The 25070-nt window shown below is 44.5% G+C and overlaps 1 protein-coding gene across 1 annotated transcript in view; it reads right to left on the reverse strand.

Moving 5' to 3' along the window:
• Positions 1–25070, reverse strand: part of CAPN13 (calpain 13) — a 582342-nt gene that overhangs the window by 155327 nt on the left and 401945 nt on the right. The window contains exon 13 of the mRNA XM_085609938.1: positions 9802–10010. Within this exon, the coding sequence (XP_085466064.1) occupies positions 9802–10010 (209 nt within the window). The remainder of the gene's footprint in view (positions 1–9801; positions 10011–25070) is intronic.

Consider the following 25070-nt stretch of genomic DNA (forward strand, 5'->3'; position numbering starts at 1 on the left):
TATTAGATATATAGCTGCCCAGCTGAAGCTTCTGCCTCAGACACACGTCATGCCGATTTACATAGCCATTACGCCTCCCATAAGCCGCACGCTCGCTCGCTCCTGACTTGATATCATGGCACCTGTTAAAATATGCATGTGGAATGTGAGAGGCATTCATAGTCCATCGCGTAGATACCTATTTTACTCGTATCTCAAACGGCACCACATACAGATCGCTCTTCTTCAGGAGACGCACTTGCCAGGGTCTGAGGTGAAACGCCTTCAGAGAAGATGGAGGGGACAGTTACATGCCACAGGCTACCCAGCATATGCCAGGGGAGCATTAATTTGGGTTAGACCAGGCACCCCATTCCGCATAGAGGGCACACTCACGAACACAGAGGGTCGCCATGTTATTGCACGGGGAAGGTTAGATGGCCAACCAGTAGTTATTGCATCCATATACGCACCCAATATTGAACAGGCCACGTTTCCAGATACCCTGACGAGTAAGCTTGCTGCCTGGCATGGGGTCCCGATGATTTGGGGGGGTTTAGAACAGCTTTTTGGACGTGTCCCTAGACTGCTCTTTTCCTCCTCTACCCGGGTGCGCCCACGTATGCCGCCATGAAGGCGCTAAACAACTGGGCTACACAATAGCACTTAACAGATGCGTGGAGACACAGGAACCTGCATGATAGGGTATTCTCATTTTTATCCGGGGCATATTGGCTACATGTTCGCCTTGATTGGATAATGGTGTCCGATGACCTTCTAACATCCGTAGCGAAACTCCAATACCTCAGGAGGACCCATTTGGATCATAACCCATACACATTAGAATGGACCAGTGGCATACCGCAGATTCCAGGATAACGCTTACAACCAGACACACTGTTGGATGTGGCATTCCGTAAGTCATTGGAAACAGCTGTAACACAATACTTTGAGGATAACACAGGCACTGCCTCATCACCATTGATGGAATGGGACGCCTTTAAGGTAGTTACCCGAGGGCACTGCCTGGGCACGCAGGCCGGCATGTGCAAACTGATGGAGGCGGACCTTGCAACTCTGGAAAGGAGACTGGCGTGCCACGAGAGAGAGGCGGTTGAGGGTTCAAACAGGCGATGAGCTCACAGTAGGGAGGAACAAGCCCAATTGCAAGAAAGACTCCATTGCCTCACTTATGCAGCACATACGGCATGTACACACCACTTGGGTGACAAGGTCTGGCAGGCTCTTAGCTTGGTTGATCCGACAGGACAACGCCACCTCGCCCGTCACCTCACTTCGTTCTATGCAGGGTACCACAGCAGGACATACACCGAGAATTCACAGCTCACTACACTGCATTCTACAAGTCCCACACTTTAGCCACAATGGACAATATCCTCAGGTACCTAGAAAACATTGCCCCACCGCAGCTTACGCCTTAGCAAAGGCTCGACCTAGACAATACCATTTTACTAGATGAAATTAGGGCGGTTATACGTTCATTAGCAAATGGCAAAACTCCTGGCCCGGATGGTTGACTGCCGGAGTTTTACAAGACCTATGCGGAGGTATTAGCGCCCCAGCTCAAGAGGGTCTATGATGCCTCAATGGAGGACTCCACCCTCTCTCATACATAGAATAAAGCGCCACTGATATCTCTCCCTAGCCCCACAGGGACCCGGAGGTGCTCGGCTCATACAGATGACTGGCACTACTCAGCACGGACTACAAGATCCTAACATCCATAATAGCAGCACGCTTGGCCTCTTTGGTACGGGCCCTAGTACACACGGACCAAAATGGGTTTGTCCCCACTAGAAGTGCAGCGCTTAATATACGTAGACTCTTCAGTATGCAGCATTATGCGGCAGACACTTGGCCCCGCTCCTGCTGCTTAGTCTTAGACCTGGAAAAGGCCTTTGACTCCTTAGAGTGGTCATATCTCTTTGAGGTGCTGTGGGGATATGGGTTGGGGGACCCATTTCTACATATGGTCAGGTTACTATATGTGCAGCCCTCCATCAGTAATCGGATGGGCCAATTGATATCAGACAACATACGGGTAAACAGAGGTACCAGGCAAGGTTGCCTCCTATTCCCACACCTTTTCTCACTTGCCATGGAGCCGCTAACGATGTGACTCAGCAGAGAGGGAGTGGACTGGGGCATTCATCTGGGGGAGGGCCTACATACTGTCTCATGATATGCAGATGATTTGCTATTGTAACTCAGGAACCCACATGATATCCCCACTACCATAGCAGACACACTCCAGGATTTCGAAAGGGTATCGGGTCTCAGAGTAGACTGGGCAAAATCAGGCTTGTACCCCTTTAGGGACGAACCCACTGAAACAAACGTGCGTATGAACAACCTTTCTCTCTGTTGGTACCCATCCACGTTCCGGTATCTCGGCATCTTCATATACCGGAGCCCCACCGATTTCCTGGAGGGGAAACTGATTAGGGCTATATCTGCCATCAGGGCCCAGATTCAATTTTGGAAGACACTTCCTCTGAACACGATGGGCAGGATCGCACTGACCAAGATGGTAGTATTACCAAAATTCCAATCTCCCGGTCTATGTCCCGGCCAGAATATTTTGTGACCTTGAACAACTGATCCGGGATCTTATCTGGAACAAGGGTCGTCCCAGTATAGCGCTGTGGAAACTCCATGCTCCTACCAGTAAGGGGGGCTTGGCGGTCCCCAACATGGAATTGTATTACCTGGCTGCGCAATTACAATGGGTGACGAGATGGTTAGCGGGTTTTGGCCTAGATGACACAGCCACCATGCAGCCGCCTTAGTCCCTATCCCAGGTATAGCAACTATTTCATCATGTCGCCCGACCACAGTGTCCATCGCAGACCTGTCTCACCCTAGCACAACGTTGTTATAGGAGGTCCCTTATGCTCCGTTGCTGCCACTCCTGGGGACGCCCAGAGGCAGGATGGGCACCTCCAACGGGCCGCTTGCGCGTTGGCATGCAGCGGAATTATATACATTGGGTGACCTTTATGCTGAGGGCACTCTGATACCTTTAGAGACTCTGGCAGAGGATTATGACCTGCCAGCAGATCAATTCCTGCTGCATAACTGCATTACAAGATCGCTCTCCGTGACATGGGGTGACATCATCTACGAACCGGAGATGCATCTCCTGATACAATACTTACCTGTCATGGGTAACGGATCCCACATTGTACACTGGCTGGCTGAGGCGTTACTCACTCACGAAACCCATGATGGCCCTTCGTTTAAGGTGGGAAGCGGACAAGGGACAACAGTGGACAGATCATGAATGGAACACGGTGTTAGCTAACCCCACTTACATACAGAGAAACTCTAAATTCAGGTTTATAGAGACATATATCAAGCACAGGGTGTACTTTTCCCCAGACATATTAAATAAATACGTTCACATCGGCATGCCCCCGCTGTCCACAGACAGATGAGGACCTCCTCTACATGCTCTGGTCCTGCGCCTCCTTACAAAGATATTGGCAAGAAATCACCACGGCACTCGCAACATGCACCGGCAGGCCACTAACGCACACGTGGGAGGTATGCATATTAGGCTTTTTCCCCAGGTCGAAGAACCACAAGGTTACGTCCAGTTTCATTGACCTAGGCCATATAGTAGTCAAGAGATTGATTAAGAAATGGAAACACACTGACCCCTCTGCCGTTAACAGTTGGAAAAAATCGCTCCTAGTGTGGGCACAAGCAGAAAGCACATCACTGCACAGGGAGGAAATAGCCGGGCTGCGCAAATACCCTACCGCACAATTTTGGGTTAGAATACTCACGGACTTGACACACATGAATGGGGAGGTTGGAAGTAGTCCCTTACAAGCGGCTGGCAAATGAGACACGGACACCGGCCCCCAGATACATAACACTCCAGGCTCAGGATAAACTAAGGACTGAGATGGGGTAGAGGGTCGTTCTCAGGATGCATGAGCATCAAAGGAGGGGAAGTTTAGTCACCTCCTCCATCAGGTTTTGCAGTGACTGAATGGTGAGGTTGGCAGAGTTGTGATGGAAAGGCAGCATCAACACCCCACATACATTGGCCCAGGCGTGACGCTTAGACGATGGCCCGGTTTGATTTTTGATTATAAAGTGTAGCATATTTTGCCTCATCCTATATTTTCAACTTTCCAGCTACAGACATTCATGCGGAATACCATCCGGGCGCATGGACAAAAGGATGGCATAAAGCTGGACAAAACAATTACTTTGCCAACCCAATGGCTATAAGAGTGTGCCTCTTCAGATAGCTGAGCATAATGTAACGCATGGAGGTCACACTATACTGTAATTTGGTTGGTATGTGGAACTTGTATCAGGCTCAGTTTATAATGCTTCAGCAGTATGCATGACATCACCTATCATGCTTGTTGTGGTTAATTGACCCCTGATTTATATATGTATACTGTTATCTGTATATTTTAGGGAAAAAATGCAAATAAAGATATTTTGGAAAAAAACAGAGGATATTCAAAGGAGAGTTATACCTCATCACTGGCTCTCAGAGATAATGAACAAAACACAGGAAATCATATGATAAGGTGGTGAAATGGTACCCGGAGAACACTTGAGCTTGTCTCTACTTTAGAACATACATGTCTTTGTGCAGCCACCTTGTTGGTCACAGAAAAGTATGGAGCATATTTAGAGCTTGGCAGATAGGGCACTCTGTAAAAATTGTGCCCAATATCCCATGCATTTTATTACAAGTGCATTATAGTTAATGGCTCTCTAGATACGGCGGATGAGACATCCGCCATGTTTTGATAGGAGTGCACTGTCCACCAAAGGCTCAACGTCTCTGTGTCTTCATTCAGTCGTCACATGTTATGATGGACCTCTGAGTTCTCAGAGTAGCATATCAAGTGCCCATTTGGTACAGTACATATTGAGAAGTAATTGCATATTTGAAGCATTTGGGAGTGTTTTGACATTATCTCTCATCTGTTCTCGGACTCCTGAATTGGTCTTCAATGGGACATGCAGAAAGCTTTGTGAGACAACCAACAAAAATTCACTGGCTCAGTACTTTTCTACAAGCAGTGCAACTGAAAAACCATGTTGCCAAATAGTAAGTGAAAAACAGTTGCACATTCAATCAATCAATCAGGGGTTTGTTAAGCGCAGCTAATCACCCGGAAGGGTCTCAAGGCGCTGGGGGGAGGAGGGTGCGTGCAGCGCCTAGGCACTCCCGGAGTATCGTCGGAGGCCAAGTGGGTCAGAGGTCTTCCCTGGCCTTTCAGTGTACGTGCAGTGCTGGACGCTCATGGTGATTCGTCGAAGAGCCAGGTCTTCAGGTCCTTCAGGAACTTGGAGAGAGTTGGTGTCTGGTGGAGGTGGAGAGGGAGGGTGTTCCATGCCTTTGCCGCGAGGAAGGTGAAGGTTCCAGAGGGCTGGGGACCACCAGGTGTCGCTCCAGGCATCGGGATGTGGGCCTATGATGAGTACTTCGGTTTTGTCTGTGTTCAGTTGGGGGCAGCTGTTCTTCATCCACCTGGCAACTGCTTCCATTCCTTCTTGAAAGTTGTGTTTCGAGATGTTGGGTTCATTGGAAAGTGAGAGGATGAGTTGCGTGTCGTCTTCGTATGATATGATGTTGAGTCAGTGTGATCAGACGATGGAAGCAAGAGGGGCCATGTAGACGTTGAACAGAGTAGGGCTGATGGAGGATCCTTGGGGGACTCTGCAGGTGGTTGGCGTGGGCTTCGAGATGAAGGGAGGTAGTCTGACCCACTGCATTTTGCCAGAGAGGAATGAGAGATTGCAGTCGAGGGTTTTGTTCCGGATTCCTGCCTTGTGGAGTCTGCGGGCTAGGGTGCGGTGTGCGACTGTGTCGAAGGCCGCGGAGACGTCCAGGAGGATGAGTGCCACAGTCTCTCCTCTGTCCTGGAGGGAGCGGATGTCGTCTGTCGCAGCGATAACGGCGGTTTCTGTGGTGAGATTCTTCCTGAAGCCTGATTGGGAGGAGTCGAGGATGTTGTTCTCGTCGATGAAGGAGGCGAGTTGGCTGTTGACAGCTTTTACAATGACTATCGCTGGATAGGGAATTAGGGCGAACGGTCTGTAGTTCTTGAGGTTGGTGGGGTCTGCCGGTGGTTTCTTTAGGAGAGGGTTGATCTCTGCATGTTTCCAGTCATTGGGGAAGGAGGCGGTCTCGTAGGATTGGTTGATGATTCTTTGTAGCTCGGGTCAATGATGCTTACGGCTCTGTGGTAGATGTGGCGAAGCAGGGGTCCGTGGGGGCTCCGGAGTGGGGGGTCCTCATGGTCTTTAAGGGGTCTTCGATGCTGAGGGCAGTCCAGCTGTCCAGCATCAGCTGTGTGGTGGAGGAAGTGCTGGGTGTTGTTGAAGTTGTTGTCGTAGATAGTCTTGATTTTGTGATGGAAGAAGGCGCTGAGTTTGTCGCAGCGGTCCTGGGAGGGTGAGATGTCGGTGGACTCGCTGTTGGGTTGGGCTAACTCTTTGATTATGCCGAAGAGTTCCTTGCTGTTGTGTGCGTCGGCAGAGATTCTGTCCTAGAGTCCATTCTTCCTTGCATGTCTGATGAGTTTGTGGTGGGCAGTGGTGGCTGTATTGTAGTTGTCGAGGTTCGCTGGGGTTTTGGAGTTCCTCCATAGTTTTTAGAGAAGTCTGCAGGTTCGTCTGGATTCCCGCAGTTCGGTGGGGAACCAGCTGGTTTTCTTGCCATGAGGGTTGGAGGATTTTTTGGGAGGGGCGACGGTGTTGGTGCAGTAGGTGATCCATTTGTGTAGGGTGCGGGTGGCAGTGGTGGGGCCGTTGTCTGAAGCGGTGGGTGCGGAGCCACTGAGGGTGGTGGTGAGCTGCTCGGAGATCTTGTTCCATTTGCTGTGTTGGAGCTGTGGTGGGCGTCTGCGGAGGGTGTTCACTTTGTAGGTGAAGTGGACGCAGCGGCGGTCCATCCATGGGAGTTCGGAGGTGTGGCTGAAAGAGATGGAGTTTCCTGCTGTGAAGATAGGGTCGATGGTGTGTCCTGCTGTGTCTGTCAGTCCTGGTACGATCTGATTGAGTCCAATGACATGGAGGTTGTTCAGGATGGAGATGGAGTCTTGGCGGCTGTTGAGGTGGAAATTGAGGTCTCCCAGCAAAATGTCTTTGGTGGAGGTGATGGCATGCGGGGTGATTATGTCGCTGATGGAGTTGGAGAAGAGTGCATGTGGTCCTGGAGGTCGGTAGATGAGGGTGCCACATAAGGTGGTGGTTGGGTTGACCTGTATCTTGAAGTGGAGGTGTTCCATAAGGTATGTAGGCTCATCGGTGTAGGTGTTCAGGCGGAGGTTAGCCTTGTGGGCGATGGCGATGCCGCCTCCGAGGCAGTTTGGGCGGTCCTTCTAGATGATTTTGTATTCTTAGGGGATGGCGATCGCGATGTCAGGGCCCGAGGTGGCGCTTGTCCATGTTTCGATGAGAAAAGGGATGTTGGGAGAGCTGCTGTTGAGGAAGTCCCAGAATTCCGTGGTGTGTCTGTGGAGGGAGTGGACGTTGAGGAGGATGCATTGCAGGGTTTGGGCTGCCGGGGAGATGTTGCTAGTTGGCAGAGGTGGGTCCTGGGTTTTGGCAATGTTGAAGGAGTGGCAGCAGTTTCGGCAGGGGAAAAGAACGTGGATGTCGAGAGGAGAGCTTGCAGTTGTTATTCTTGCCGCCGTTGAGTGCATGGAGATCCGCTGGACTGTAGCGTTGGTGGGTCGGAGGTCCAGGGTTCCTGGCACTGGTCGCTGTCAGGTCATGGACGGACGCAGACGGACTTGCCTTCCGTGCTCCTGCGTTGCACCTGCTGCATGCGTCTGCTGCAGAAATGCAGAGAATGGAGCTGATTACCTTTTTCAATGTAGATGTCCAATTGAATATCTTTGAAGCAAGCTACAACATATGCCAAGACTCTGATGTGCTGATGTTTGATTCTCTCAGTTCCTTAAATGATTGGACCGCTGGTCTGGATCCTCGTCTTGAAGATACAGTACTTTCTGTATCCTTTGATCAATACTGGAAAATTCCAAACCCACTTGCCACTCTTACAGATTGGGTGGCATAAATGGGGAAGGATACAGGCTCTGGAGAAGAATGCTGTGGAATGCAGGGAGGAGCTTCACAAATGCATCAAGTGAATGGGCTTCTTATCTACATTATAAGGACACAATACAGTCATCCGGCCATCACTGGACTGAAAGAATATGTGGGTCAGCTCAGCTAAGATGCATTTCTCAGTCTTAGCGCCTGATTTAGACTTTGATGGATAGAGTTTACTCTGTTGGGGTGGCAGAGGGCAATACCTTCGCCATCCCAAGGTATCCTGCTGTCATGGCAGTTCTTATCAATTTTGGGAAAGTGGTACCGACTATCATGAACCATGATGGCCAGTTGTTAATTTTTCAAACATTTTCTGTATTTCAAAGACAAACTCTCAAACAGTTTTCTCCCTGGGAGCAGGGGGTAATTTACCTTACCCCCTTTGCTTCTGGTGGTAACAGACAGGGAAAAAAAACTAATTTACAGCTGCCATCTCTAAATGGGGATGGTGTAAAATCCTTTGTCTGATAGCCCCTACTCTTTTGGACTGCCAGAGAAAGTATTGACTTACTGGAGTCCAAGCGGGCTCCGTCAATGGAATACTTATGGTCCACCCAACTCTAAATGAGGCGAGCAGACTCAGAGTTTTGTGGACAGGGTACTCTGTCACATTTGTGACAGAGTACCCTATCTGCCAAAGTCAAAATCAGGCCCTTAATCCTGCAAATATATGCGATGAAACTTGGCAACAAGCTTTTTTTTTTTGAGGTAGTTGGTTTATTTAGGATTAACCCTGGGCGTAGTTCGCGAAGTAGCACTACGCGAAGCTACACAAAGTGCACTTCGCGAGCTACGCGTAGCACTTCGCAAACTGCGTAGTACCCTGTTCGCACTGTGCAAGATGTCGTTTTCAATGATTGCACAGTGCGGACAAGCAACCGGCACTGTGCAATCATTGAAAACGGCATCTTGCACAGTGCGAGCTGTAGTTTTCTGCCGCTCGAGTAGATTTTTACTCGAGCGGCAGCTTTCTCAACGCGGACTGGTAGTTTCTCATCGCGAGCGGTCGCGAGCATATGCGACCACCCCCAATGGGAAACCTGACCTCCTCGCGCTGAGAATCTCGCCGGGAGGTTTATTTTCCACGCTCCCGATCACCAACTTGATGTTGCTGATCGCGAACGAGGAAAAAGTCTCGCCGGGATGTCATTTTGCTTGCTCGCGTTCGCCAACTTGACGTTGAGGACCGCGAGCTACGCATGTTTGCACTGTGCTACGTGCAATTCGCGTAGTGCAAAGTAGCGCAAACTTCGCAAACTACGCGAGCGTAGCGTAGTGCTTTGCCCAGGCTTATTTAGGATATGAGATGGATTGGAAAGCACAGGCGGGTATATTTTTTCGGGGACATTTTTTTGTTTTTGCATCTAATGCTTACTGTGACTCCATAGAAAAACATGTAAAACACACACTGTAAGGTTCATACAGACAGCAGATGGCTTGGTAAGAAGGTTAATGTAGCATTTTCTCACCCCAACACAGAAGCTTACTGTAACTGAAAAAAATACCCCCTCCAAATATGTATCATCAATATTTATGCACAGAATGATTAACTAACAGTTCTCTGGGCAATTACAGTAATAATCTGAATTGTGCATCCTATTCTATTTTACAGTGCCTTCCCCAACAATACTGGCTCTCAGATTTGAATTTTATGCAGGATTAATATTACAAACAAATATAATTTACAAAAACAGAATTTACTTTGCAATGCCTGTGCTCTTTTGGAAAACTCTTAGAAGGAATTCAGACTCCAATCCTCTGTGTTCTGTGTAAGGAACAATGACATAGGATCCCGGTGGAGCCTTGAAAGTTTGAGTGATTTCTCGAGTTCTAACCAGCCCCGTATATATTGCTTCAGAAGCATTTTGATTGAAGAACGACTGAGGTAATCCACCCTTCTGGCTCTGGAACTTAAAACAAAAAGATAACTGATTATTTGTGATTCTTAAGCATGCTCCTATGTATTCTAATCACACTCTAAAATGGCCTCTGAATAATGTTGTGATGAAACACCAAGTGCTGACATACTCATTCCATTGATAACAAAAATTGTAAGAGATGACAAGTGTGACAAAATTGTGTGACCTGTGATGGAGTTCAAATGATGCTTGAAAAAATTAAACTTCATGATACATACCCAATGTCTTAGTCTTATAATAATACACTGGTATTTATCTCAAAACATAAATATGAGAACTTTGGTTGGTTCAACATGTACATTGGCTAATCTTTTATGGCAAATTATATTCTCATGTCAAATTAAGAGTCTTATGGAATCCTTATTCAATGAAATAAGATTTACAATTGTTCATAACTAATTCTTGTATTTAGGTACGAATATGTGTATGCTTAACTAGGTGTTGGGGAGTTATGATCGTCATGCCTGTTTGCTGTCATTTCAAAGTAACCCAGTGTATGATAGATAACAGCATCTGAAGGGCACTGGGTGCGCTCATGCACACACCCAACATGACATAACTATATATATAAGGACTGACTATTGCCTGTAATGGGTTGAGTATCCTGTAATGGAGTGTGTATTAACTTTTCTAATTAATTGCACGCCTTGATGGAACTGCACTTTTAGGGCCTGGTTTGAAGTGTGGCAGGCGGGTTACTCCATCCCAAATGTCGTACATTTGCCATTTGCCATATACATGTGCAATATATTCTAAGGCACTTGTGATAATGCAGAAGGGATATCTGTTGACAGGGTACTCATCCTTCAGAATTGAAATACCTGAAGTCACTACAGAGAGTGTTTCACATATTATGAAGGTCCTCAAAGAGATAGTGTTTGTCTGAATTTGTTAAAAGTGCTGAGAAGTAACAGGATGGATTTCCTACTTGTAAAATATCACAATGTTCAAAAAGGGACTCTTAAGTGTGGAGTATTTTCTATTACATCACTTGTGTTTACCCCAGTCATGAGCTAGAGGTAGACTGACATTAAGCTTCTGCTAGCTGATATTTCCAGAAACTTGGAAATCCAGAACCTTTCCATCAAGACGCTTTTGAGTAGTGCACATAGTTTAGATGTAGGAATCTTTGAGATTTACTGCAGTAAATCAGTTTCTGGGCGAATGCATGTAATTCATCTGTAAGAAATTGGGGGCATATCTACAATGACGGCGATAAATAAACGCAAAGAGCGTTTAGCGCTTTGTTATTTATCGCCATCTATCTCTGGAATTTCTCGCCCTGATAACGCGTTATTAACAACTCGCTACTCCAGGGCGATAAAAATTCCAGAGATAGCGGGGAAATCACCGTTTTGCAGGGAACATCACTGGTTTTCCAGCGATGTTCCCTGCAAAATGGCGACAACCTTGCTGATACGACCCACAGGGTCGTATCAGCATAATCCACCCCAATGTTAGGGATAGGTAAGTCTGCTTTTTAGCATCCAAAACCTAACGTGTGCTAAAATGCTGGGGCAGCCTTGTAAATATCGCGATGTGAACATCAGCAATATTTACAAGGTTGACCTGCCCAGTGACGCCCACTTTGCATCTCATTAGAGATGCAAAGGGAGGCGTTGGGTAAAAGGGTGCTAACATGCGCTAATGCATGTTTGCACCCCCTTGTTAAGAGGGCGATAGTTTTATCTCCACTTTTTAGGCTTTAAAAGCCAAAAGCGGAGATAAAACCCTTGTAAATGTGCCCCTTAGAGTTTTAGTTGAGGGGGGTGAGAACCCACCTCAAATAATAATTACAATCCTGGTCTGGATTTAAGAAAGTAGGGTTCCTTTTGTGTTTCCCGAAGTGCTTCTGCAAAGGTACAAAGCCTTTGCTGACTGTTCAGAGTAGATGGCTCGACTCCATGATTAGTTCTTCATATGATGCAGCCCAAGTGCTGCTTTTTGCTGGTGTATAAGGGTGTGTACCAAGGGAATGGTGACTTCTTTAGTTGAAGCTGAGAGCAATCTCATTGAAGGACATTTTAGGTGTTTCCATTTTGACTTCCCATCAAATATTTGGGCACTATTATACATTGTTAGTAGGATGCAATTATTCTTATTCATTATGGTCCAGTGCATTGCTTACTGTTCTCCTGTGATGTTTTGTATTTTTCAAGAAACTCGTACGTGAGAGTGGATGCAAGCACGTCTAATGCGGTGCCTTGTTCTCTGTAATGTGAATATACCTTAAACTGAACCCACTCAAAGCTGAACTTCTCTTAATATTCACTACCAATTGCCACTCCGTGGCTTGAGGAGAGCTCTGTGATAGACAGCAACTGAACATTGTAGAGTGAGCCAAAACCCTGGAATTCCCGATAGATGAACACCTGAACTTTGTGGACCACATCAATAACCTAGCAAAGGGAGCACAATTTCAGCTCAAGCTACTAAGAGGGATCAAGTGATTAATTCCATATTATTGACTCCAGTTTAGTTGTTCCCCTCAAGACTTGATTATAGCAGGGGCATGGCGTGGCAGTGAGGCGAGCCAAAGCCAGGCTCTGCTTCTCCCGTCTCCCGGATCTCAGTGACTGTTCCCCGGCGAGTCGCTTGGCAGCCGGCGGTCGTGCCAGAGTGGGCTGAAGCGGCGTGAGTGGGAAGGAGACCCAAGAAGTCCAAGGCGACAGTTGGATTGCGGGATTGGCTCCTGGGCAAACAGCCTGCGGTAAGCGCAAGTGCGGCCGCCACTAATAGGCGGCCACAGTAACTACGAGCCCTTGGCGGTTTTGTAGAGACGGCACAAATAGGTTGGGTGTAGCCTGCAAAACCTGCCCTGTGTGCCCCGCTTGCCCCCCCAGCTTCACCCTCAGCTCCCTCCTGCAATCACATGCAATCACATAAAACAGCACAATCAGCGCAATCAGCTTAACCCTCAGCTCCCCCCTGCAAACAGCGCAACAGGTACAACAGCGCACAAGCAAAGGGGAGCAGAAGGGTGACAGCAGACCAGAGTCCAAGGGCCAAAGGGCCTTAGGGAAATTACAATAAAATTGAAAGCGGAAAAAGAATTCAGGAAAAAAGAAGAAAACAAAACCCCCTGGCAGCCTGCCCTTGCTTCTCCAACTACACCTTCAGCTGGCTCCAGCCAGGTTCCAGGCTGGTTCCAGCAATCAGCCAGCAAGCATCTTAAGCTCCAAGCCACACCCAGGATCTGCAACGCAAGGAAGGACCAAGAGGGAAAATGGGTGCCAACAAGGCATGGAAATCAGCAACAAATCGCCCGGGTCAGAGTCGGCGACCCACCTAGACATAGATAAAGCCAAAGATGGAGAACTGTCAATAATCATCGTGCATTGCTCAAGCATACTGGATTTAGAGTCAGAGACCAACTCAGATAGAGACACAGCCAAAGTCAAAGAAAGGGCCAAAGGAGAGCTGACGGCAATCATTGCGCACTGCACAGGTGCCAAATCCAGCAAGCGGGCACTGATTACAGACTTTCTAAAAGTATGCCGTAGGCTTTTGCGTAAGAACCACAAGGAAGCCAAGTGAGGAAATAACAATATTTCCATTCAATGTGTAGGTATCGAGGCACCCTTCCACATCAGTTGCAACAACAAAAAAATATATACTCACCGCACGGTACAAATGATCTTCTCTTCCCCCATAAGAAAAGATTCAAGCATGCAAGTAAACATCAAACTATACCAATACTCAATTATTTAAATGCACTTGCCAACCTCAAAGGGCACCATCATCAGCTCGTAGAGGCTTTAGTTCATACTCAGCCAGATTTAAGCTGGGACTTACTGATCAGCCAAGTGACCCAACCAGTCCAACAGTAACCTCAAATTTCAACCCAAAAAATCAAGGATGACTCAGTGTATTGGCAAGACAATATTCTAAGTCTATTTGCACCATCCCATTTTCCTTTTCCACCAGCAGCCTCACAACCAATGGAACAACTGGGGTCCGCTACAGCCTGCGCACAAGATTGCGATACCTTTGCCCCATCATCTGAACCATAAAAAATTGTACAGCAAACGGATCAGGAATCACCACAACAAAAATCAAGAGGGCGTCCGCTATATGAAGCTAAAAAGCCCAGGCTAGCTTTGGTGACTAAATCCCATGACTTATGCAAAAATGAAAAACCAAGAAAGATTAAGGACCAATCCTTGATGAAAACACCGACTTGCTCCCCAACTACCTCTGTATGGCCCCACCTGTTAAACACCATGGAAACCATTGGAACTGCAATGACATACTATGCTGACAAGCTTGACACCCAAGTAGAGCTATTAAACATCCTTGCTATCCATGTTCAGGGGATAAAACAGAAGTTGCATGTTCTTAACACCATGATAGCGAAGGTACAACAAGATCGGGACACTACATACCACATGTATCATTGTCCCCAAATAATCAACAAACTTGCAATGGTACCAACTATAATGGCTGAGCTGCTGGGGCAGTCAGGGAATCTCAAACAAAGTCCATACCGGTAAGAGACCGCAAATATGAGGAACTCAAGGGAGAAAGCCATATCCTAAGAGACAAGGAGACCCATAAGGCCCCAGAGTGCATAAGCTCTTCTATACTTGATGCCAAGAAGGAGCTTGAGCAACCAAGCGAACAATTCCAATCAGGAGCATCAGAAGCGTCACCCAATCAACACAATCCACTAATGACATTAGATGAAAGCACCAAACAATCAAATCTGACAACCCCCCTCATGAAGAGGGAATGAAAACGCCTAAGGAAGCAAGTAAAATTAAATTAAATAAACAAGGCTCAAACTCACCATTGATACAATATATAACTTCAACCGAAAATGATAAAAAAAAAACGGAGAAAGATAAAAGTGAACAAAGTATTAGGGACGCTGTGTGTACATTGGACCGCACCTCGTCACCCATGGAAAAGGGTGTCGCTTCAAGAAGCCCCAAACCACAAAAAAGTGAAAACCCAACAACAAGGAAAATATATAGCATATTTAATCCTCCGGATATGTGGGAACCAAACAAAACAACCATCTAGGTCATTCAAAAAACAAACATTATTATAACCTCTCTAGGAAGTATGACAATAGCGAGTAAACCCAGCCCACAGGAGGCTGACATCAACAGGAAAGGTGTCGCAGTGGAGAGGCGCAATAGCAAAGAAGCCAAGAAAAGTTCATACCCCTCAAGAGGCATAGAGGGCAAATTTGCCACGAACCCCCAAAGCATTCAACAAAATTGTGTACGACATCAACTAAACTTAGCTCTACAGCACCAAGAGTCCATCCAAGCAACAATAGAGATCCCAATTGACTGAGCTAAAAAACAACCAACAGATTCTCTCACCACATGTCATGAAAAGATAGAGCTTGACCCACATTACATCACTAGGGCAGGTCATGATATTGAATAGAAGCACTCCCAGCTCTGAGTCACATCAAATTTAGAGAGCTGGAAAGAATTGAGTTCAAATCCAATCCTAATCAAATCGGCCCTGAAATTACAATAGCAACTTTGACAGATCACTCTTTCACAGAACAGATATTTCGGCACAGGGAGTCCTTCACAAAATGGGGTATTGAGCTAAAAAATGTGAGCTTCCCCGCTATCCAAGCTCATTACCACAGCCTAATTGAACCATGGGCATCTTAAAAGGAGCTAAAGGCCCTGATGATTTCAGCATAATGAAAGGTGATAGCCAAACAACAAGGCAAATTATGATAACAATACCACATTCCAAAGCAGCCAACCTCGAGGATAATTCGCAGGCGAAAGCCCTAAACATGAACCATGGAGCTGCATGAACTAAAGCATGTAAGGATTCTAAAAAAGCTCAGGGTTGCAAGATCTGCTCATGGAACGTGAATAGCTTAGGTTCAAAACTTGAAGCCGTCGACTTTGCAGATTTTATCCTACAGTACGACATAATTCTATTCCAATAAACTCACAAATTGTAGGCTACAAAGAATATCTCAATCCAGCCATAAAGGACGCAAAGCCAAGAACGGCAAAAGGCGGTTTGTAGTCTAGACTGATATTCTTTGGAAAGATGAAGTAATCGACCTCAACTCTCCCTTGATGCAATGCATCAAACTCGCAGCTTTGCCTTTGACTAGCTTGCTAATTTTGAATATCTACATTCATCCAGTCCACAAACAAAAGGGGCATAGAATCCAGCAACTGACTGCCGCACTTTAAAATTCTAAAACTCACTTATCCACATGCTAACATAATACTGACCGGGCATTTTAATTTGAATTTATTACAAGGTCAAGAAAAAAACCTTATTTGGCTTCATACGGGCACGCCAGGGCAACACAAGCAGACATGACACTTTGGGCAAGAGATGCGCAGTTTTATTGGACGAACTCTCATTGTACACACTAAATAGACAAGGCCCTCAGTACAGTCTCGCTGTATTCACAAGAGTGACGAACAAAACAGGCACAACCATCGATTTTACACTGGCTAATCCCGATCTGTTCTCCTCTATTTCCAACATCTAAATAAAGGAAAGAGCAAAAAGTGACCACTACCATCAAACCTTTACATTATCCAACATTCAAGAAAGGTCCTGGCAAGCCAAGGCTCTCACACTACCAACTCAATCCTACAACTTAAAATGACTCACATGGAACAAAAATAATATAAACACCATCACGGATACATGTTTCTCCTTATTGGCATCACCGGACGCAAAGCCATTTCGGATAGAGGACTGGAAGTTCCTTCGTCAATAATTTAAACACAAAATTTTCCAACTGCCCCACCAGCTATAAAACCCTAGTATCATCGGGGAAGCCTGGTATACACACAATCTAAGGTCCAAAAAACAACTAAATGATCATCTAAGATCAATGCGAACCCAGGGCTCACAACCTACTCAGCACTCTTACAACAACAACAAAAATGAAAAGAGACTTAAAAAAAGGAAAGTATGGTGGCAAAGTGTACATACAATGAGCAGATCTGGATGAAAATGCTCCACGCCAGCAAGCAAAGAAACTCTAAAATGTTTTGGGTAAACATCAATATTCTACTAAATGGTAAAAACCGACATTTCAAATCGGACATAACACAACATACATGTAGAGCTCACATAGAAGCCACATACAATAAGACGTTACACTCAATCAATCTCCAAAAAACAAAGGTTGTGTGCTTTTCCAATACAGACAAAAAACATGCTAAATTCACCTGGACAATAAGCAACAACACCATGGCCCAGGTGGAAACATATAAATATCTGGGGGTACTACTAGACCGCCATCTCAATTACAAGCAATACCTGGACTAATGGCAAGTAAAAGCAAATCAACAGCTATTTGCATTTAAAACCTTGCAGAAAAAACATAACAACTGTTCAACAAACCACCTATTAAAGGTCATTGCAGCAAAATTCTTGCCATCCATTTTGTATGGATCGGAACTGTAAAATACTAAGGACTCAACAGTTTTAAACACTGCACAAACTAGCCTCTTCAAGAAACTATTCTCTATTCCACGCCACATTTCTCAAGCCCAGATAAGACTGGAATTCAGATTAAAAAACCAGATACCAACAAGACAAGGAGCTCTGGTCAAATATTACTGGAGAATGAGGGCAGCCGAAGAAAACTCTTCAGCCCATTATTGTTGGCCGGAGGTCGAAAACCAATCCAGGTTGAGCAAGTCAGTATATCTAGTTTTAAAACAATCCCTTTCAACATTAAAGCTAGAGGATGCTTGCTTGACAATATTGGCTTATTCTGAGTGCAAACAAACAGCCAATAAAGCCATCAAGCAACAATCCCAGTTAATGGATAAAGTCTGCTTGGCCCTCAAAACACACGCATGGGTGATGATGGCATCTTACAAATTTCTGAAACCTCAATCATACCTGTTAGAACACTTCTCAAAACAGAAAAAGTGGTATCTGATTCTATTTAGACTGGGATCCTATCCATCCAAAGATCTTACCCCAAAATAGAAACGGACCAGGCCGACTAAGGAATGCCGCCTTTGCGGTCATGGGGATGAGTCACTCATCCTCCTTTTACGTATCTGTCCGGCGCTACTAAATATTCAGAAAACTCTCTCACGGCCAACACTGAGGAGAGAACAAATAAGGACTTGCAGCGCTGCCGTCATAAAATGCCTAGGAGGCTCGACTGTCCAATTGGCATGCATAGAATTTCTGAACCTAGCGGCAAAAGAGCGATAGATGAACTGAACTTAACTTTGCAGAAACACCTTGTACACTTAATTTAAATTCTGTAGTTCATATGTCCATAGCACCAGCACTTTATTATACCCTGTGAAATTATGCACAGTTGTGTACAGTTTAAACCAAATCCATTAGAAGTCTGCTTTTCCCAGTAGGGCTGGACACTACATGCCCACACGATTGGAATGGAAACAGTCCTAACATTATTTTACCATTTACACAAATGAGTTTTACTGAAATTTTAAATTAGAACAATAGTTTGACAATTGATGTATTCAAGTGGTTCGTCCCACCCTTTTATGATTTTATAGAAATCAAATAAAAGTATCTTATATATAATAATAAACTCACCAGGTATGATATCACTTCTGTATTATTAGTTGTTTGAGAGGAGTGTTGGTATACATTCTCATTGTGTACAGACTGTGATGTAGAAGGTGGACAAAGTGGCTAAGGCCAATTGCTTACATGTGAACTCATTGCCCTAGCCTTTCTTGTTCACTAAAGCTCTAGCTCAGGCTGGTGTGTGTCTTTGCTTGTATAGGGCAAACAGGCCTATTTTTAGCTATAGCCAAGCTATATTAAAGGCAATAGGATTGAGCTATGCGATTCTATGTACCCACTTTCCCGCATACATGGGGAACGTACAAGGACAAGGTGTCGGGATCATAGCACATCCTTATAAATTACATGGTTTCAACCCCCATTAAACAGCAAGTGAGAGACTGGTGGACACATAGACTACAAGTCCAGTACACAGATGAGGAATGAACAGAGGCCATGCAACCCATGATAAGCCTCTCAGAGAGGCTCATCTGCGGATGAGCTATTTTAACTTTTATCTGTATAGATGGCAATAGTTTCTCAAATGGTTGTGTTACACAGGCATCCTACCTAGGGTGGCATTCTGGAGATGTAACTCTCCAATGGTTGGACTGTACATCTCCTATAGGACTGCTCCGCATTGAATATACATTGGAGAGGAATGTGGGACACAACAAAACACGCCTCAGGTACCTTAGGCAACTCATGAGCTAGGTAGTCCTATTACATGACCACATTGACCACCTTGAAATTGGTGATTTGCCACTCCGACTGAGGTGGCCAAACTTGGAACTCTCAGATTGTGGAGGACTACTTGCATCCCAGATGTGGAGTCTTGACTGAGAGCGATGCATATAACTGTGCTATATGAAGAGTTAACATTTACATACATTATCATGTCAACAAGTTTGAAGCAATCTGAGGGGAGTGTTTAAACCAGTGGTTAATTTTAGCCGGTGGTTTACGGTGCTCAGCACCAGCACTTCATTATCAACACTGGCCCTTTTCATGAGCACCAGTTAAAAACACATTTATTTATGTTAGGCACGGGGAGATTAAGTGATTTGACCAGAATCACAGGATGTTGAGCCAATGCCGAGACTCGAACATGGAACCAGCTTCAAAGTCGGCAGCTCTGGCCATTACGCCACATCATCTTCCCACTTTCACTGTTAGTAGTTGTTTCTCTTTTAGGCAGCGCTTACAGGAGAAATGGGCTGGTGCAAGCTGCTTTCTGACGAGAGCCCCTCCACTTATTTTTTTTTTTTTAACAAATTAACCACTGGTTTAAACATTCCTGGAGAATAACCACCTCACCTATCTTAGCCTTGTTATTTTTCACTCATTCCGATGAGGTTGGAAAGTGAAACTATTTTGTTTTGTTTTATCAACCCCTGACTTTATGTAGCATCTTTATGCTAGGGGACGTACGAGTGTCGTTAATGCATATCGAATATGGAAGTAAACGATTTGGGGCGGTGGGGATTAATGTTTTGTGCACAATATTGTATTGGAAATATGAATAAATATTGCTGCCACTTCTATTGTTTTCTTTTCATACTCGGTTCCAAATGTACATTGTATTGTTGTAACTAAAATTTATTTAAAAAAATGGAAAACAAACAAAATAAAGGCAATAGAAAGAGGCGTAGCGTTAAGAACATCATGCTGAAAATGTCTTTGAAGTTTTCTTTTTTTCTTGAGGGCACTCAGTATAGCCTGTGTCTCCTTGATACCCTCAGGCAGTAGAACATGTGATGAGTATTGTAGGCAACGGCGGTAATGTTTTTGAATTTAATTTCCGATGCCAACAATTATAACCAAAATTGCTTTGAACAATTGATGGCTTTTGGTCTGTTCTACAGAGCGTCTTCTCGTCTGTTCTACATAGTGTCTTCTCGTCTGTTCTACATAGTAAAGAGGCCTGCTGCATAAAATAATGGTGTCTTCTGTCAGAAGTAGCTGGACTATATCCATACAACAAAATGAAGGTGAAATTGACATTATGGACATGGGGATATCAGTAAACCATTCATATGGGACATGGCAGCAGCTCCAGTGTAGGCTGAACACCAGAGCTAGATGGGCTCAGGGGTCCTTAGCCCAAGGCACCCTGAGAAGAGCTATAGATAAGGGCCGCATCAGTTTGATTTATTTAGGATTAAGTACCCTCTGCTGAACACCAGGGACTTCTGCGACAATAGAGAGGAGCAAGTCCAAAGTCTCCGTTCCGTATTAATATCTTGAGACTTGCAATATCCTTTTAATGTACAATAACAGAGGAGATTTTATTTCTTACAAAGCATGGCCACACCGGTCTGCTTCCTCTATAAAGCTGAATCCTTAGTTTCCCGAGTTTGGTTGTAAACATGGAGATTAAATCTGGAATCTGCAGTGCACCATTGAACACACTAATTGATAGTTTACTAATCTGTTGTAATCTCCAGTACATCACTCTCTGGAATAGCAATAGTTCATAATGTCTGTAGCACGAAAAGATTTCCGTAATGAACTAATGGCTTCCAAACAAATGAACTGTTTATGAGAACTGTCATGAGAACTGTTTAGCAAAACATTTGGAAATACTGAAAGCAACTTCTAGCCTTCATTGCTTAAAAAGCAGCTTTCATTCTGCCCCTTGTCCTTTCTTCCCTTTTTATGCTGTCCTGGCCTCCAGGACCTGGAAGCAGGTATTTTCTTTTCATACTCCCATGAATTATATGGACACGTTTTCCGGGGGCGAAAAAATAATGCTTTCCAAATAGATGAAGCTTTTTTCTCAGTAGCGCCTCCCAAACAGCGGAGGGCGCTTTTCATCTCCTTCAGTCCTTGATTTTTGAGAGTTGTTCACCTGCACCACGGTCATTCTTACATCAATACCAGGATGCAATTGTCGTCCAACCAGTTCATGTGCGTCAGTGGCGTTTGTCGCCCACACAGTGTGCATATTTGCCTATTATGTTCAACGAATGGAATTCTTTTCAGGTTTTAAATAAATATTTCATGCGTTTTACAACAGAAAAAGCCTTTGAGCATAAGCACGGAGGTATATCAAGTTACCAGGCTCAGTGGAGCCTCACCTGATCTCAATAGTGTCTCGATTTACTTTTATGTGCAGAAAAGGGTTGATTGTTATTACTTCCTCGAACATTTGATATCATTGGTTAAATGCAGGTACGCCACGCCCCTCTAGCTGGCATGGGCCTTTTAAGGACACAAATTTGAATTAAGAATCTCAGTTGAACGAGAGAAGAACATTCAAGCTGGTTATCGTCTCTGGTTGGGCAGCTGTGCTTTGCGGAGCAGGGCCCGAACATCCATTTTATGTTCAATTTCCTGGACAGTCGCATTCTTTGTACAGGAGGAGTCTATTATAAATGAAAAAAAGAGTGTGAGTTGCATTTGCTGCTCTGGATGATTTCCTAATTTTCAGCCAAATCTTATCCCATGAGGGAATAGACCATTAAGTATCTAGGTCAGCTTCCCAAGAAAGTTCTGGGTTTGCTTTGTTTCTTTCAATGGGAGATTGTGATAAACAAATAAAAGGTAGAGGCTTTTGAAGTGTTGGGAAGTATATTGGGCCATGTAGGGTCTGGTAATGGAGATGGAGGAGGTAGGGACTTGAAATAGGAGTAAGATTCTAGTATAGCAGAGCGTAGGGCTAGAAATATATTTAAACAAGCATTGGCAATGCCAATCGGTCTCGCCATATTGATGAGGTTTGCGTTTTTTTTTAGAAATAATGTGTGATAGTTTTTTTATATGGTATAATTGTGTGTAATAAATGCTATGGGATCAGTTAGTTTCTTTGTAGAAATTTTTATTTTTACCTAAACATTTGAAAGCATGAAAACAGTAAGTAATACAGTAAATCTAACTAATAATTGGTACATTATTAAAAGTTTTTATGTTGTTAATTTCATTTAATTGTAATGTCCCCAGTTTCCCATTTACTCAAATACATTTTGACTGTTTACTAAAAGCGCTCAGGGACACAGAACTAACAACTATCTTCGGGCTCTGTGTGAAGTAATTAGCTGCGGCTCCATGAACACGGACATGAAGCCACGGATCAACTTTGAAGTTATTTGTTTTTGGTGCATATGAAGCACATGACTTCAAGAACACCTGTGAAGCCCGCATTTCCCAGTGTTTCCCAGACAGCAAAACCGGTTCCTTAGTTGCATTACCGAGGTCTGAATTACATCTATACTAAATGATAAGGCAGTCAGTGGAAGTCATACCAGGGTTAATCTATAACAATAATACACATATATATATGATATGGCCATATCCATTAGAATCTCACATACTAAACACAATCAAATTACCCATGCATACCAAAACAAACGTGTTCTTGTATAATGTAACTAGTGCTCATATAATAAGCGCGCCTATACCTACGGGTTTAATTAAAATAAGAGAAAGTGCCAAAACACACATACACTGTTACACGGGTAGTAGCGAACATATTAGAGTGCGGATCGATAAGAAATCATGGCTAGCAATTTAATAAGCGGCGGCTGTTTGTTAATTAGCTCCGTATATGTCATACCCGTTCACCTCTCACATAAATGTCTAGCGCTGCTTAATTGGTAAACATAATTGTAGTTTCTGCCTAAATCAATATGATGTCCAAACTACTTTTCATCCCAAACACCCGAACCAATCCCTAAGTGCCATTGCTGAGCTTCAAATCGCGTTTATGCTAAATAAGAAGGAGGTTGGCTGCAGTGACACAAAATGCAGTTCTGTCCATCTCTCTGCCCGTAGCTTTCGATGTGCTCCCTCTCTCAAAGAATGTCACACGGAGTAGTGCTGCGCATTAAAAATGATGGCAAGCACTTTGCTACTTTGCTGGTAACAGTGCAGCCTTGTTAATCTTTATAAACCAGCAGCAGCTACATTGGTGACATTTAAAGGGGCATGCTAGTATAGCAATATGTGTTCATATGTGGAAGCCGGGTCTATTGTGGCAAATAAAAAAGCAACATTAGCAGGGGTGCTGCATGCGCTCGACGACGAGTGTCTGCTTACGGGTTTAAAGGCGTGTGGGGCCCCCGTTTTTATAAGGCTTAATTGCACGCTTTTAAAACAACACACAATCCCAAGCAGCAGGCGCTCTGCATGTGCTGGACAACAAGTGTCTGCTTACGGGGTTAAAAGCATGTGGGGCCCCGTTTTTTTAAGGCTAAATTCCACGGTTTTAAAACAGCACCCAATACCAAGTGGCAGGCGTGCTGGATGCGCTGTACATAGAGTGTTTGCGTACAGGTTTAAAGACGTGTGGGGCTCATGATTTGTTTGGATAAATTGCACGCTTTTAAAAAGCCCTCATAACTTGTGCAATATTTTGTTTACGTTGTCACAGTATTTTTATTCTTACAGTTAAACCATAAATAGACATATAATACTACATATCAAGCAGAGATAATTATTAAAAGACATAGGAAAACGAGGCCTACATTTATCACACAAGAAATCTTCAACACAACATTTATAACACAGCACCAGATGCAGCTAACCTCTGAAAAAGGTTTGTAAACAAACGTCGAGTGAAAAGTGATAAAACCCACGCCCCCGCTTCACTTCTAAAGAGAACACAAGGAATTATATGGTGGACCAAAAGGTTCCAATAAAACTTGTGCTTATCTCTGGGAACCACAATAAAGATGTGCGTCTGTACTCAAGAAAGCATGCCATGCAAGCTACTTTGCATAAAGTATCACATGTGCAATACGCACAGGGCAAAGGAGTACACCATTTATAGCATACACTTGTTTTCTTACATTTATATGTTTTGCTTTTGATTAATTATCACGCAGAGAAACTGCTTATTTAAAACTAAAGAGCCATATGGCATAGCGCTCCGCTTACAGTACTAGCGATTTCACTTGTAAATATGAAAGACTCTTTTACGTAAATCATCTGTCTCTGCTGCAAAAACTGTCAACTCACATCGGCGTGTTTGCCATGCATAACTATAGCTGTAATTAAAATGTATGTTATACTACAGGGTGTGGACATATGCTGCCCGGATGCAAAACATTTCAAAACATAAGGGCAGAAGTTGAAAACACTGTAGTTTACGTAAGCAAACGGTGTGCAGCATCAATGGAGGCCCGTGTTCCCAGACAGCAGAAACGGTTCCTCAATGGCATGTCCCCGGTCTAAACTACATGTATGCAAAATCAATAGAGATTTGTACGCAGCGATATCAAACCAGTTCCATTCACCTCTATGCGCCTAGCTTTGTATCCGTGCACATTATACACAGTACATAAAATCAATCCCCTCGTGCTAACAAAGCGAATGTGTTTTGGGTAATGTAAATAGTGCTGATAAAAACCGCGGCTATATCTACGGGTCGAATCGTCAAAGAATAAAACTCACTATTTAATAAGCGGGCACTGTTTCAATATGCTGACCAAGCTACTTTTCATGAAGCCTCCTCATTCACAGTAACAATAGAGTTTTTTACACATATGCAGGCTATTTGCAAACACTTGTGAAGTAGTTAGTTGTGGCTCCAAC

This window comes from Triturus cristatus, chromosome 6 (assembly GCF_964204655.1).
Source record: "Triturus cristatus chromosome 6, aTriCri1.1, whole genome shotgun sequence".
Lineage (NCBI taxonomy): Eukaryota > Metazoa > Chordata > Amphibia > Caudata > Salamandridae > Triturus > Triturus cristatus.